The 14,392-nt window shown below is 39.1% G+C and overlaps 1 protein-coding gene across 3 annotated transcripts in view; it reads left to right on the top strand.

Moving 5' to 3' along the window:
- SEMA3D (semaphorin 3D) overlaps positions 1–14,392 on the top strand; it is a 141,303-nt gene that overhangs the window by 64,006 nt on the left and 62,905 nt on the right. For all 3 annotated transcript variants that reach the window (XM_054630795.2, XM_054630793.2, XM_077179196.1), the window contains 2 exons: positions 9,563–9,625; positions 11,330–11,449. In XM_054630795.2, coding sequence (XP_054486770.1) covers positions 9,563–9,625; positions 11,330–11,449 — 183 coding nt within the window. The remainder of the gene's footprint in view (positions 1–9,562; positions 9,626–11,329; positions 11,450–14,392) is intronic.

Here is a 14,392-nt window from a genome sequence, read left to right as displayed (position 1 = left end):
TCCTGGTTTATTTTTCCTTATGAAATAAATCAATAGTTCTGCTGGAGTCCCAATTTCTTAAATCATTGTAGTTGTTATTCAATTTATTGTGTAATAGGTTGAAAACTTCCTTAGCTGGCAGCTTAAAAAAAGTCTGTCCGGTTTCCAGTGCTTGCAAACCTCATTATAAAATAACAGTAAGTACTGCAGTGTAACAAGCAAGTCTTCCAGAATGACAGGCGAATGCAGAAAGCTAAAGTGATTATAGTCAATAAATATATAAAGTTTAGCAATGGATAATCATCTTTCTGTAGCAGGGATATATTTTCTCTGAAGTTTTCCTGTACAGAAGCCTTTAGCTTCTGTTGCTGCAGTGGCATTATCAAGTGCCATAGTCTTTTTTTGAAAGATCCTCACATGCCTGACAAATTCTGCAAGCTGTTTGCAAACTGGAAGAATTGAGATTTCTTCCTATGAGTAAAATAAAGATGATTTGTGAAAGAAAGCAGTTCTGCTGAAGGCCTCTGTGCCATTACCACCAGAAGTGCTGTGTAAAACAAAAGGATGTTTAACAGCATGAGAGGCTGAAAAACTGGAGAAGAAATTCTGTAGGAACACCAGGCCCTGGGATCCTGCTGGAAACATTACTTTAGTACATCAAATGTTCTCGTGAGTTTGCTTAAAGCCTTTTCTATTTTACTCCTTAAGCTAAATAAATAGGAAATACAGGATGTTGTCAGCTGGGTAAACAGTGGGTAAATAGCTGCAGAGCAGTGGTGCCCCTCTCTGTGGCTGTGCTAACAGTGCGCGCGGGGTTACATGTCAGCGCGATTATCACGGTGTGATCCGCAGGCGACCCGCCCAGCTCCGCGGGAATAGGAATGCTATCAAGGCCTGACAAGCTTTTGAAAAGCTGCCAGCCTGCAGGAGCTGTCAGTGCTAGAAGACACAGCCCCATGTGGGCCAAATAGATAAACATGTCAGATCCCCAATAGCAGCTTTGGAGCAAGCTGTTTTCATCTGTCCCAGTGTGCACTGGCTCTGGGTCACAAATTATCATCGCTTGGAGCATCCTTGGTTTGTAGTTGCTACTGTTTCTCTGGCATGTGCAGCCGTCTGGTGACATCCTTGAATGCCCTCTTCTATTGACTATTTTCTGTATTTTGCAGGAAAAAATATACATATCCAAAAATATATATTTATCTGCTGGGTAAATGATTATGAAATAGCTGCACGTAATTTTTTTCTATAACTCCAGTGCTTGCCAACAGTTCAAGTGGGCTTGTATTTCAGCACTATTTGCAGTGTGACCCACCCATCTCTGCAGGAAGGGGAACATGTATGCAAATACATATGCATATTTATGTAAAACAGCACCCTTGAGATGCAGGAGCAGAATTTTACATTCATTGCTCTGAGAAACTTTCTGTCAGTCTATATAAGCATGGTCTCAATTAGGAATGAACCCAGTGGGAATTTAGCCAGTACTGAAAGGAGGCTTTGGTTCTTGCCATCAGGCCTGAGCCTCAGGAATACATACAGAGTCTGAGGTGTTTATTGCAGCCTTGAAACACAGTAATACCAAGTTGGTCCTTCTTAAAAAATATGTGCTGCTTATTCTATAGCTCAAAGGAAGTTAGCTTCCTGCCTGTCAGCAAAACTGCAGACAGTCTGAAGGTGAAGCTTTCTTGACCTGTCAGAAGAAAAAGTTAGCCAGGAAATATTATTGAAGGCCAGAGAGTCATGTGGAAGCCACTGGAGATATCTAAACATAGGAGAATGGGGCATCAGGATAATCTAGGATAAACCCAGTGGAACTTCAGGTTAGGGACTTCCAGAGGCAGAGGTGATACCTTTGTGCTTGTGAGCCCTTGGAGAGGTGATGGACTCCCCAGGAACCACAAACAAACCGCAGCAGAGGGGTCTTACTTCGGAACTATTTATTCTACAAAGTTGTCTGACAGACTTAAATTTAGGCACCTGTGTAGACAAAGTGAAAGCTTCTGAAAAGTGTTTACAGACACAAAAGCACAGATGGAGCAAAACGTGAAGAAAGCAGTATGAATCCAGAATGACAGCAGCCCTAGCTGGAAGAGAGTGTCTCTGTTATTTCCTTTTGCATTGTTGCCATAAATTCTGTTTCCATAAACATCCGCTGTCATTTTTGTGTTTTACCCATGTGTTTAGCTATAAAGAATGGCCAGTATCCTGCTCTCTGAAAACATTTGGTTATATTGGTCATTGACTTTTTCAAAGGTAGGATTTGTTTTTAGTCTGAAGTGGTAAACATGTCAGGAGCAATGCCATTTACCCTAAAAATCCTGGTGTATGGTTTCCTTTTAGGAGAAACAGACAGTAGTCAGAAGTCTGCTGTGGTTACACTGTGGAAAATTAAGTGTAGAAGCACTGAAACCTTTTAAGATTTCATACAGTGTAAATGAAATCAGCATCTGGTCTATTTTCTTTAAGCTTTCCCATGTGCTCATAACATACACGTGAAAATGCACTTTTCAGAAAACCCTTGAGGATGGAAGTATTGGCTGCTACTTAAGTTGTGTTGGAGATCAGTTTAAGAGGAGAACTGGGGCATGTGGAGGTGTTGCTTTGTCCCAGACAGATGCAATATTATTATGCAATAAAGCCCATTTGGTTCTAATATGAGGTTTCACTCTTAACAGCCACCTGCCAAATTAAAGCTACCAAAATCTTGTGAATGAGTCTTCCAAATACACAACTTTTATTTTCCTCTGACTTCCAGTGCATTCTACTCAGTTTGACAGCACCATGAAAATAAAGAATGCCATGCACTGACACTAGCATTCCTGCTGTGTTGTAAATCACTTTGAAACAAGCCTCATGTTCTCTCTTTCCCTCTTCCTGCTGCATCAGATTATATCTATCAGAGATCCAATTTTCTGTTACTGTGAAATAATTGGAGATGGAAATTCTGGTCAGTTTATTTCCTGGATGCATGTTGCAGGTATGGGAAATAGTACCACAGGTGAAGATGTAAAAAAATATTAAGGATACATTCTTGGCTTTTGAATATCTCTTAAATATTTCTGGGAGTTAGCTAAACCTTGATGAAACTGCTATAAAGAAAGCTGGATGAAAAACCTCTAAGGACAGCCTGGTTAGTTTTCAAATACAGGGAGAAGTTTAGATGAGGAACTTAGATGTTTCAGCTTCTCTTGTTTGCTGATCACTTTAAAATATGGAATTCCAGAGTACAGCAATTACAGTGGGAGTCAGTACCAAGACCTGCTTGGGGTAACCTTTCTGTTAGGATTTGTGAGTGAGAACAGTCTGTCCAGTCCCCCAAACTGTGGACTTCAATACTGCCCACATGAATGCAGCAGATGTGAGATATTTAGAGAACAACTGGTATACAAATATGGTGTGCTAAAATCAGATCATTTTCTCATTAATTAGTGCAGCTGGTTAGAGCATGGTCCTAATAAGGTCAAGGTCACAGGGTCAGCCCCTGTACAGGCCATTCATTTAAGAGCTGAACTCAATGATGCCTGTAGGTCCCTTCCAACTCAGAAGATTCTGTGATTCTGTGATAATTGTAACACTCTTGGTTTTCCACAAAATAATACAGAGAATGCATTAAATTATTTCCAGTGTTTTCTGGGAAATTCAGGAAATTTTTAGTGCTTGCAGTAATTTTCAGTGAAGTGACCTGGGGTCAGCATACAGCAGTGACAAATGTCCTAGTTCTCAGGATGCAATCCATGAACACCCACTCTTATTGCACTGGGGCATGACATTTGTGATATTGTCTTGTGCAGCAGGGTGACATTCTTATTGGATCACTGCCGTATGTTTTCTCAGTGCTCCTTGATCTTACTGTTTTTCTTTGCTTCTGAGTTTTGAGCTATGAATTACAAAGTTCTTCAGAAAATCAAGAAAATAAATTAAAAAAAAAAGAAAGTCACATTATTGTCATTTTACTGGTGGGAAAATTGAGACCTGACTGTCACATATAGTAAGGCAATAACAAAACTAGGATTAGACTGTCTCCTGGTTTACTTCAGTCTGTTTGGCTCATGTTGCCTTCTTTACTGTACTCATTTTATGGTCCCATTGAGCTAAGTCATGAATCCTTTTTTTTCACACAAGGGGGTAGTTTTTCATGGAGAAGAGTTTCTCAGGGGGAGTGTATTGCATATGCCAACGTGACAAAGGGTTTACAACTCAGTCTGGCTTTGTTCTTCAGAAACTGCAGTTGGGACTGTCATATGGGGAATTTATCCATACCAATGAGCCTAAGCTTCTGAGTTATAGTGGACATGCTTCACAAAGCCTTAATAAGACATTTTGATGCCCAGAAAGCTGTAATTTTATTGCATACCTTCCCTCAAGCATCAGTATGATGAATATCTAGTTCATAGAATGAAACAAGGGAAGAAAGCTGATCTGCTTTTGCTGCATCAAGCAGCTGTTTAAAATCTGTATTTTCACCTAAATGCTTTTATCACTTTTAATTCCTTTAAAATAGGAAGGGAGCAATCCCTTTCTTCCCAGGCCCCAGATCTGTGTGGGGTGTTTTGAGAGGTGCTGATCATCTGATGTCCTTCACTCCTGGTAGGGACACACCCTGCTGGAGCTCCCCGCACCCCTAGCAGAGCACTTTGGGGTGTGTGCTACCAGGGGCTGCACTGATAGACAAGTGCTGCAGCACGTGCACAGCATCAGGCACAGGAGAGGCCCCTGTGAAAGCCCCAGGGCTGCTGAAAGCCAAGAGACTCAATGGGACACTCAAGTGCTTGCTGGTGGCATGAGCGTGGCTGTCCTGGGGAGCTGAAACTGGAAGGAGTCACGTTGGTCAGTTGGGCTCACTCCCTGCTACCAGCACCACCTACCTCATGGAGCAGCTATTCCTTTCATAACCCAGCTGTTGTGAGTGGCCCTTTGGGATACTTCATGCAACTTCTTTAGGAATGTTGTTGCCGTGGAACAGATCCTTGTTACTCTGATGTTTCAGATTTAATTTTTGTTAAAATCCAAACTCTATGATATATATTTATTTATGAGCAGTTTGTACCCATTTCTTCTGGCTGTTTGTAATTCTGGTCTTCAGAGCCCTTTGATTCTTTCTGCATAATTTAATTCCACTTGTATTAGTGGTGCCTCTCAACTTTCTGTCACCTGCATGGGTTGTGGCAGAGTTCTGGGTTTTTACCAAAGATATTGAAGAGTACATGAAAGAGGATGAGCTCTGTTCCTTGAGGGACTTCATGAGTAAAATTCTACCTCAAGTTACTTATCAGACCATTTCTTTTTTTCTTGTACTAGTGCCTGTTTTTGCAGCTGAGCTAATCAGTTTCCATGAGACAATTTAGTAAAGAAATACTTAAGTGGAGCCATGAGGAAGAGCAGCTCTAGCACCTTAATGTACTTCAGCTGGGTTACTAAAGTGCAATATTAGAGTGAACCAATGCCTGTTTACCAAGTTATATTGTCTTCTCTACCACACTCCATTTTCATTGGAAACTTGCGTTATTTCTTTCCTAACTAAAACCTTGCTTTGAAACCTTACAAGCAGATGAAGTAAGACCAATGGGTTTTTTAATTGTTTAGGTAGCTTATGATCTTCCTCTTTTGTATTGTGACAATATATAGCATTTTCCATTCATTTTATGAAGTTCTGCACCATCCTAGATTTAGAAGCCTAATTAGAAGTGATTCTTGAAAAAGCTCAAATTTCACACAACATTTTTTTTGTAATCAGACTTCACTGTTTTATTTTAGAGAATCTCTTCTCCTAAGGATTGATATTCTGAAGTGTTAGCTTAGGAACCAAATCTGATAGATACTGAAAAATGAGTAAAATACCAATATTATTAATTCATGACAGATAGCAGCTGAAATTGAGCTCTTTTGGAATGAGAAGGGTGGATCCATATATTTTTTATACACATATATATATATATGCACACACAGATAGGTATATACACATGTGCATATATTTGTATATATATAGATATATTTATCATCCCCATACCAATACATATATATATTATACACATTTAAAAAAAATTTTTGCTTTCCTTTTCATTCCTTTCTTATAGTAAAAATGTGTATTTAGTGGACAGGAAAATGTTACTTTTAGAAGTCTGCTGCTCCTGATTTGGAAAAGACCTTTGTGGTTTTAAATGTTTTGTTTTAATCAGAAATCAATTTCCAGCTACCCTTTAAAGTGATACCTTATCTGTCCTACACTTATGTACTGCTTAATTTTGTACTCCTGGGAGGTATTCTTTCTCTCTGATAGAAAAGAGCTTATTAAATTTCATTTATTAGGAGAATTTAATTTCTTTCCTGTTGCTAAATTTAAGAAAATATTTGAAGAATGATTTAAAAGTAATGGTAAGGTTGTTTTTTGTTTTAATTGGGTGATAGAAGATAAAAGCTGGAAATCATGACAGTAGCCAACCTTTGGAATTTTGATACGGTTATTTTAAAAGGAAAATAAACTGAAGATTAAGAAAAGAATCCTTTTTAAGTATATAGTTCACATATTCCAACTGGTTGCATTCTTGCCTTAAATCCAGTAACTCCACTAAGCTATTCTAAGATTTCTCCATACATTTCAAATACAGATGCAACTATAAAATATATTAAATATATAATTTGTACTGTTTGTAACACAAAATGATTATAACTTAAGTCAATGTTGTTGTCACCTTTAATATGTAGCGCCTGTTATCTGGTTTTTTGTTCCCATTCCTTGAAGTTTTTGCTTATTGAGGCATTTGGGAATAAAAAAAACATTAATAAGCTGTTAGCATTGTGAATAAAACATGTAAATAGGAAAAAAAAAGCCAATTTCAAAGCTTCAAACCATTTAAAATCTCAGTTATTTTAAATCTAACAGGAGCTACAGGAGCATGCGTTCTTACCTTTTTTTGGAAATTGTAAAACTAAGTAACTCATTGGAATAAAATATAATAGTAAAACTTAATTTCACCCCCTACAGAAAAGTCAATACAGATGTGTAACATTATTTGTGTCAGTGTTTGAGGGAACCAGACCTGTGGTACTGTTACACAGCATGTCCTGTAATAAAAAATGAGGGTTATGCTTTCTTGCTCAGCTCATCGACTCATTATTTATTATGTCATTTTCATGATCCATTGCAATTTAGAACTGACAGTTTCTGGGAACCTCTCATTTCTCATATATAAAGCAAATAAATATCCCTTTTACTACCCCATATATAATTGCAAATTGATTTTCAAGTTGGATCACTTAGCTTCACTTTTCATTGTCTAATGTGGCTTTATATAATGCTAAATACTGGGGCTGTTGAGTAACTAGAGAGTAAAACAATTGATTTTTTAATATAATTGTCTGTGGTCAATTACCATAGAAGTGGGAGTGTGTGTAGTTCAGCCTTGTAGGACAAACACTAATTCCCATGAAGGAATCTGTAGAAGAATTGAGGATAAGTCAAGTCCATTAGCACTTCTGATGCCTTGAAGCAGATGTCTCTGTTTTTAACTCCTCCAGTTCTTCTGTGTATTTGCAAGGAGAGCTGGGCATTTTCAAAAGCCTACAAAGGGATGTCTTGTGTGCCTAATTGGATAATTAAACCTTGGCCAAACATCTCCCAAGCCCCTTGGCCTCTAGACTTCCCTGTAAATGATTCAGGGATCGTGGGCAGAATTGGGCATAAAGTTTTTGTACAAGAGAGCTGACAGCTCAGACAAATCTCCTTGGCCAGATGTGTTTGGAGATCCATGATCTTACATTCCTCTATCTGTTCCTTCTCATCAGCTTTTCTTCTTAAACTTAACCTGTGTTGCGTTTGAGACTCATCCCACTCTGCCCAGGCAGAGACCAGACTGGACGTACCTTCAGCCCTTCCTGATATTCCCAGTATTTTCTGTGCTTCCTGGCACTGTGCCCTGTGCCACCCACACACCCTGGCACGGCTGATTTCAGATTGCATTTTCATACCTGGATGCTGTGACTGCATCATTCTGAGACAATGCTCTGGGAAAGCAAAGTTGTGCTCCAATGCTGCAATGCTGTTACACTGTCTTATCTCTGACTCCGTGTAAATATTGTTGTAGAGGGTTAAGGTTTAAGTAACTTAAACTACATTATCTCTACTAAGAGGTTTTTATCAGAAAGGTAACTAAATTCACGTGAGAGGAAATTAATTTCCTTGCAGAAATCCAATACATCCATTTTCACTGGGCATGAGAGAGGGAGAAGTAGAATCAAAAGTGTTTCCAGACTGAGAGAAGCAGTGAGTGTAGGTTTTGGGAAATGATAAAGGTACTTGACACAGGACACTGGCTGTTTGCTTTCCTTACCAGTGTGGGACTGAGCCTGTGTATGTCAAGCCTCTTCCTACAAGGTGCCAACAGCTGGGTGAAAGGGAATGTGACAACAGTCAACTCCTCTTATATGCCATTGGGTTGTGCATCATCCCTTGATGTTTTTATTTCTGATGCATATTACAATAATTCTTCATTCTTATATATTTGCTATTTAAGATTTTGTAAAGATGTATTGGAGACTACTCAAAAGCATTTGTGACTACTAAAGACCTGCTGACTGGTGCCTGAGACTTGAGGCAATGTACTAATCAATATTTGCTTAAAATTAAGTGTGATTTGTGGTGTTTTTACTGTTGGTTATGAGAAATAACAATAGTTTTGTCTTGTCAAAATTAGAAATACAAAATACCCATTTTTATCAGGTTGTAGAAGAATTTGTATTTAGCTTCTATTTTAAATTTAGTAGAATCAAACACTAAATCATATCCAGTCTTGACTGCTTAATTGAAGTCAATGAAACAGAACCTGAACTGTTGTTCATTGATATTTCTTTGCTAACATAATTTGGATTACAGTAACTGATAGTATTTTGCCATCTGGATTCATCTACATCAAAACCTATTTTATAGAATTCTTCAGGGCAGATAAAAAAGAAGGAGAAACTGTATCAGTATTTAATGCCACTTATCTAAGGTCCACGATTCTTCTCTAAACCTCTGTTTCATTTTCCCAGTAAACTCAGTTAATGTTGATGGGTGACATTTTTAAGCCATGCACTGTTGATGTCTGTCAAATGTACTTTTTGTTCTACAAATTTCTCTTTATCTATCCTTGGTTTTTTGAACCTAATTCTTTTCAACTGAAAATTGGCAGAAAGAGCTAAGTATTTTTTTTATAACAGTTATGCCAAGTCCACTGGTCTAAATTCTTCACAAATGTAATTTGCCTGGCTTTGCAATCAGCTTAGTTTCCAGATGATTTGGCTCATCATAACTTTGAGGGAAACACATAATGGTGACAAGGTGCCCTGGCCAGATTAACTGAATGCTTTTTAAAAGTACATGGGGCCAATGAGGAAATAAACAAAGATCAGGGGGTTGATTTAAAATCTCTTAACTTTTTGTAATGGAATCTTGTATTTGAAGTCATGTTCATTTCAATTTACCGGCAAGGTCTTTCAACATGCCTAAATCTGTTTTAAGTGTTTATTCATATAATAATTATTCTGTCAGTCATAGGACAAGTTATAATCTTCATAATCTTGTTTTATTTTAACTATGTTACAGATTTACTGGCCTGCAGCAAAAGAAAAGGTAGAATTATGCAAATTAGCTGGGAAAGATGCCCAGGTAAGTATGATATATATTTTTTATTATTGCTGTGATTTATGAATATCTGTGTGTTTGTTACTAAATGCACAAAATGCTTTAGTAAGCTCTTGTTACACTTCTTCTGAATTAATGTCCCAAGTGTTATTTTCTTAATTTAAAAAATTAAATTTATATTGTTTTTAAAATATTAATACTTAAAAAATTTCATTATTGCAGACAGCAATCACACTAGATTTTTCTTTGATGTAATAAATGCAGCTGAGAGATGAATGGACTTACTTTAAGTCCACTTACCATTCATTCCATTATATATATATATATATATATATATATATATATTCTGTATATGTATACCATTGCCTGGTATACATATACAGAAATGTATACCAGGCAGTGCTTCCATAAAAGCCTCTTTTTTTTGCATTAAAATGCTTCTTTTTTTCTTGGGAGTGTCCTGAGTTTAACTTCATTATAATTCTTTAAAGAAACAGAGAAGTAGAGCAGTGTACAAATCAACTTAACTTGCAGACAGCTTCAGTTAGGGTTAAAAGAAAATCTCAGACTCAGTGGCTTTTCCCTGGAACCACACATTTTCTTTAGGAAGTATATTTCAGGTACATATGTGTATACAATACAACTTTTATGTGTTTTGCTTAGCACAGATTACATCATGTGTCTAGAGCTTAGCCCCATAAATGTAAACATGTCCTGGCTGTAATATAAAATTTCCTCATTTTGTCTCAAAAAAATCTCCTAATTTCTGTCCAGCATGTCGATTACCAAGGTAGATTCCAGTTCAAAACACTGTCAGCTCTCTGCTTGAAGAATTGCAACTTCTTATTCTAACTTGTTGCTACCATTATATTCACAGCAGTCAAAACCTCAACAACACCTTTGCTGAGCGCTGGGAATATTCTTATACTGGTGTATATGGAAGATTTGTGCTGTTCTATTTCTATACTAAGAGAAGAAGGAAAGGGAGGGAAATATTTGGTTTGGACTTCTACTTAGGTGTAGGGTCATGTCTAGAAAGTATGAACAGATCTTGTGTATTCCCTCTGAAGTACTTGTTTTGTGTTTCTGTATTAATTTCATTTTGGGGAAAGCTAGAGCAAGCCTTTTCCTCCAGCCCATGTACCATCCTTGGAGCATGTAGCAGCTGCCTGTGCTTCCCAGCAAGGACCAAGCCCAGCTAGACCCAGGACAGCCCATTGGACTCAGAAATGACCAAATAAAAGTCACCAGTAAGATGTGGTTGGTGCAGAAACAAAGCATAGCCTTGGAAGTGTGTTGAAGCCTTTCAGCCCATCACGGTTACTTTAATAATTTAATATTTGGTGTTAAAGCACACTGAGCTGGGAAGCAAAGGCAGGAGGACTGGTAGCCACACAAACCCAGTGGCTCTGCGACCTCTGCCCAGTTGTTGGCAGGTGTTGTTTGCTACGACACAGGCTGAACAGATACCCTCCAAACCATGCTGTGAGCACACAGCTTCCTGTGGCTGTAAGCCTTACAGCAGGATTAGGTTTGCAGGTCTGATTGATGAACTGCCTGGTAGATAGCCACTGTCAAATTGCAGTTGTCACAGCTTTGAACTGCTTCATAAACAGTCTCTGCTACAGTAGTTTTAAGTATAACAGTGCTATGGCTGTAACTTAGTAGAATGTATAACGTGAAAAAGAAGAATATAAAAAGTAACCTTTGTCTTTCTTTTCCCAACAGACAGAATGTGCCAATTTTATCCGTGTTCTCCAGCCGTACAACCGGACCCATGTTTATGTCTGTGGCACAGGAGCATTTCACCCTCTCTGTGGATACATAGAACTTGGAACTCACAAAGAGGTAATTTAACTTTCTCACTAGTGTGATGTGTCAAGGAATAGCCCTCATCTTGTTTAGCATTCATCATAGATTGGAAAATGCTATGTGAGTGTGTAAAAAACGACCTGACAGCAGCTTGCATAAATAACTGGATAAATGGTGGATTCTGCGGGTCAGACGGGAACTCTCCTTCTCACATTTGGTATGTGCATATCACTTTTGAACAAAGCACTTTCCCCAGGCTTAATACACAAAGTTCTTTGGAATGACACTTCCATGTGATTAACTAAGTGAAGAGAACATCTAACCCAGATGTCTTCCTTTCTAGTAAGTCATTTCTGCACATACTTTCCTTATGCACATACATTCAGAGTTCAAGATGAAACTTGTAGTTCTGTCTTTTAATGTACATATTCCCTTGGTCCACAGAGGAATTCCTATGCCTTGTGCATGAGAGTAATGAACACTTTGAAAAGGGTCTCTGAGCCTGAGTGCAGGGACAGTGTCTCAGGACTTTGCAATGTGTTGCAGTCTGGTCACTGAGGAGGTGTTGGTTGCTGTCCATCACTTGTGGCATATTCCGAGCTGAATTTTAGCAGCTGATTGGTCTTCATTTGCTGGTGACAAAGAAATCTCTATCCTAAGTGGTAAATGTTTGAGACCTAACCCCCAAAACAGAAGAATTTTGGTGTGTGTCAAGCAGCCACTTAGTACACAAGTCTCTTTTTAACTCCTATATGCATCACACCTTGGCTATATTTATCCCACTGGCGCTGTTCTCAGACAGTGTTGAGATGTGACCTGTCTGGCTGATTGCCTGTGGTGCAGGCTTCCTATGCTGCTTTAGAAATAGCTTTCTCTTTTCTTCAAGGCTGGGTAAAATTCTGGAATATATGAAATGACATCTAAAGTTACTAAATGGATTAACCTGAAACAGGATAAAAATCACAGAACAGTTTGGGTAGAAAGAGCTCTAAAAGACCACCCAATTCCAACTCCCCTGCCATGGACAGGGACACTTTCCACTAGTGCAGGTTGCTGAAAGCCCAATCCAGCCTGTCCTTGAACAATTCCAGGGGTGGAGCATCCACAGCTTCTTTGGGTAACCTATGCTGGTGCCTCACCACCCTCACAGAGAGTATTTTCTTTCCAATATCTCATCTAAACCTACCCTATTTCATTTAAAGTTGTTCCATCTTGTTCTGTCACTGACACATGCAATCAAGGGAAGATCCTCACGGAAGAAAAAAAGGGATTAATACTTGCCCAGACTGAGATCTCTCATTATGTACCCCATAATCTGTGGGTTGGATGACCAACCCAGAGGGGCTGCCTGTGCAAAAGACAACTAAAGCTATGAGAAATCTACACAGTAGTGTTCTTTGCCTAATAAACCATTCATGCTCCTGGTATTGTCTGGTATATTGTGTATAATTTGGTTTACAATGAAATAATTCTGTAGACTTCTTTGCTTTACTACTTCAAATATTCCGGTTGAAGTAACTGAAATTTTAGATCCCTTGTATCATGCTGATTTCTTCGCTGAATGATCAAATACACAGCTGAATAGACCAGAACAGCTCTCAGCAAGAGTATAAATAAGGCTCTGGTTTACCTCTGGGTCATTAGCAAGATTCCTTATTCACTCCATCATTGCCCTACTTCATTTCATCTACTTCATTTGTGAAGGTTGTTTTCACCAGACCTTATGAAATTATGGATTTGGTCTGACTGTTCAGTCCAGCAGCCAGTCTAGACAAGGGGCCTGTCTCAGCTAGACATGACCAATTACCTTGTGAGAGGAAATGGAAGAAGAATCCTGGTATTGTATTTCCTAATCCCCTCACTGTCCCCCAGTCCTGCCTCTCCCACGTTCCTCCTGATTGCTCAGCTGCAGGGGTAGGTTGGACAGTGTTCACCCCTGCCTCCTCTGACAGAGCAGCTCTTCTGCAGCCTCCTACTGACTTATCAGCCTTGAATGGCATCAGGCATGTTTCCCCTTTCCTTCTTGGAGGCCCAAACACTCTTCAGCCACCGTCCTTCCACTGCCTCTTCAGATAAATGTGACAAGGCAGGAGAGTGCTGAGGATAGGCACAGTGATATGAATTTGACAGGCAGTTGAAAATGTCTCCTTGTAGGAACTGAAGCCAGGAAATCCATTCTCTCAGAATTTTTTTCTTTATTCCATCCTTCACCTTTTTATTTTTTTTTAAATTTAAATTTTTTGGGTTATAATAACAGATAATGAGTGTCTGGTAATTAACAACCTCTCCAGGAAGATGTGGGATGCTTGGGAGAGCCAGGCCCTGAGAAAGCCTCATGGAGGCTGGGAAGCCAGGCTGACCTTTGAAAGCTGCTGGTGGATCTGCACAGTGCTCTCCTGGCCAGTGCTAGTGCTGTGAAAACAGAGAGGAAAACACTGTGGATCAGGTGACTCAAAACCACAGCAGCCACTGCTTTTGAAGCAGTACAAATCCCCAACGGGATCACACAATTAAAGGGGATTAAAGTCCTTGTCTTGTTATTGCTCGAGTCGCTGCCAAAACTTCTCTTGGCTGGTGAAGAAGAGGCTTGGCCTGGTTGATGCTGTTAGCCACAGCTCTCCAAGGGATGCTCTTTTCTTTGAAAGCTTTGCCTGAAGTGAAAGCAGGAGGTTAATTCTGTGTGAATGCCTGGTAGTGTCCATTAGTTTGTCTGGGTGAAGTCTGAAATATTTGATGTTGATCTGTAACTCCCTTGGTCCCCTGAGTACTGCTGGGCTTGCAGACAGCCTCTTCCCATGTGATAAGGCAAGGGTTCTCTGAGCTGCTCAGGCTTCCACATCCTAGAAAATGGGACGCCAGCATTGTCAGGAAAAAAATCCAAATTTTTAGTTTAGTTTTATCCTTGCTGTGCTCACTTCAGAAGCCTGAGAATTTGGTTTGCCTGGTATTCCACAGGTTTGGGAAGGTAACGAGTTTTTT

Source organism: Agelaius phoeniceus, chromosome 5 (assembly GCF_051311805.1).
Source record: "Agelaius phoeniceus isolate bAgePho1 chromosome 5, bAgePho1.hap1, whole genome shotgun sequence".
In the NCBI taxonomy this organism is placed as follows: Eukaryota; Metazoa; Chordata; class Aves; order Passeriformes; family Icteridae; genus Agelaius; species Agelaius phoeniceus.
The sequence above is the reverse complement of the archived record's forward strand: the minus strand, read 5'-3'. Positions and strand labels throughout refer to the sequence as shown.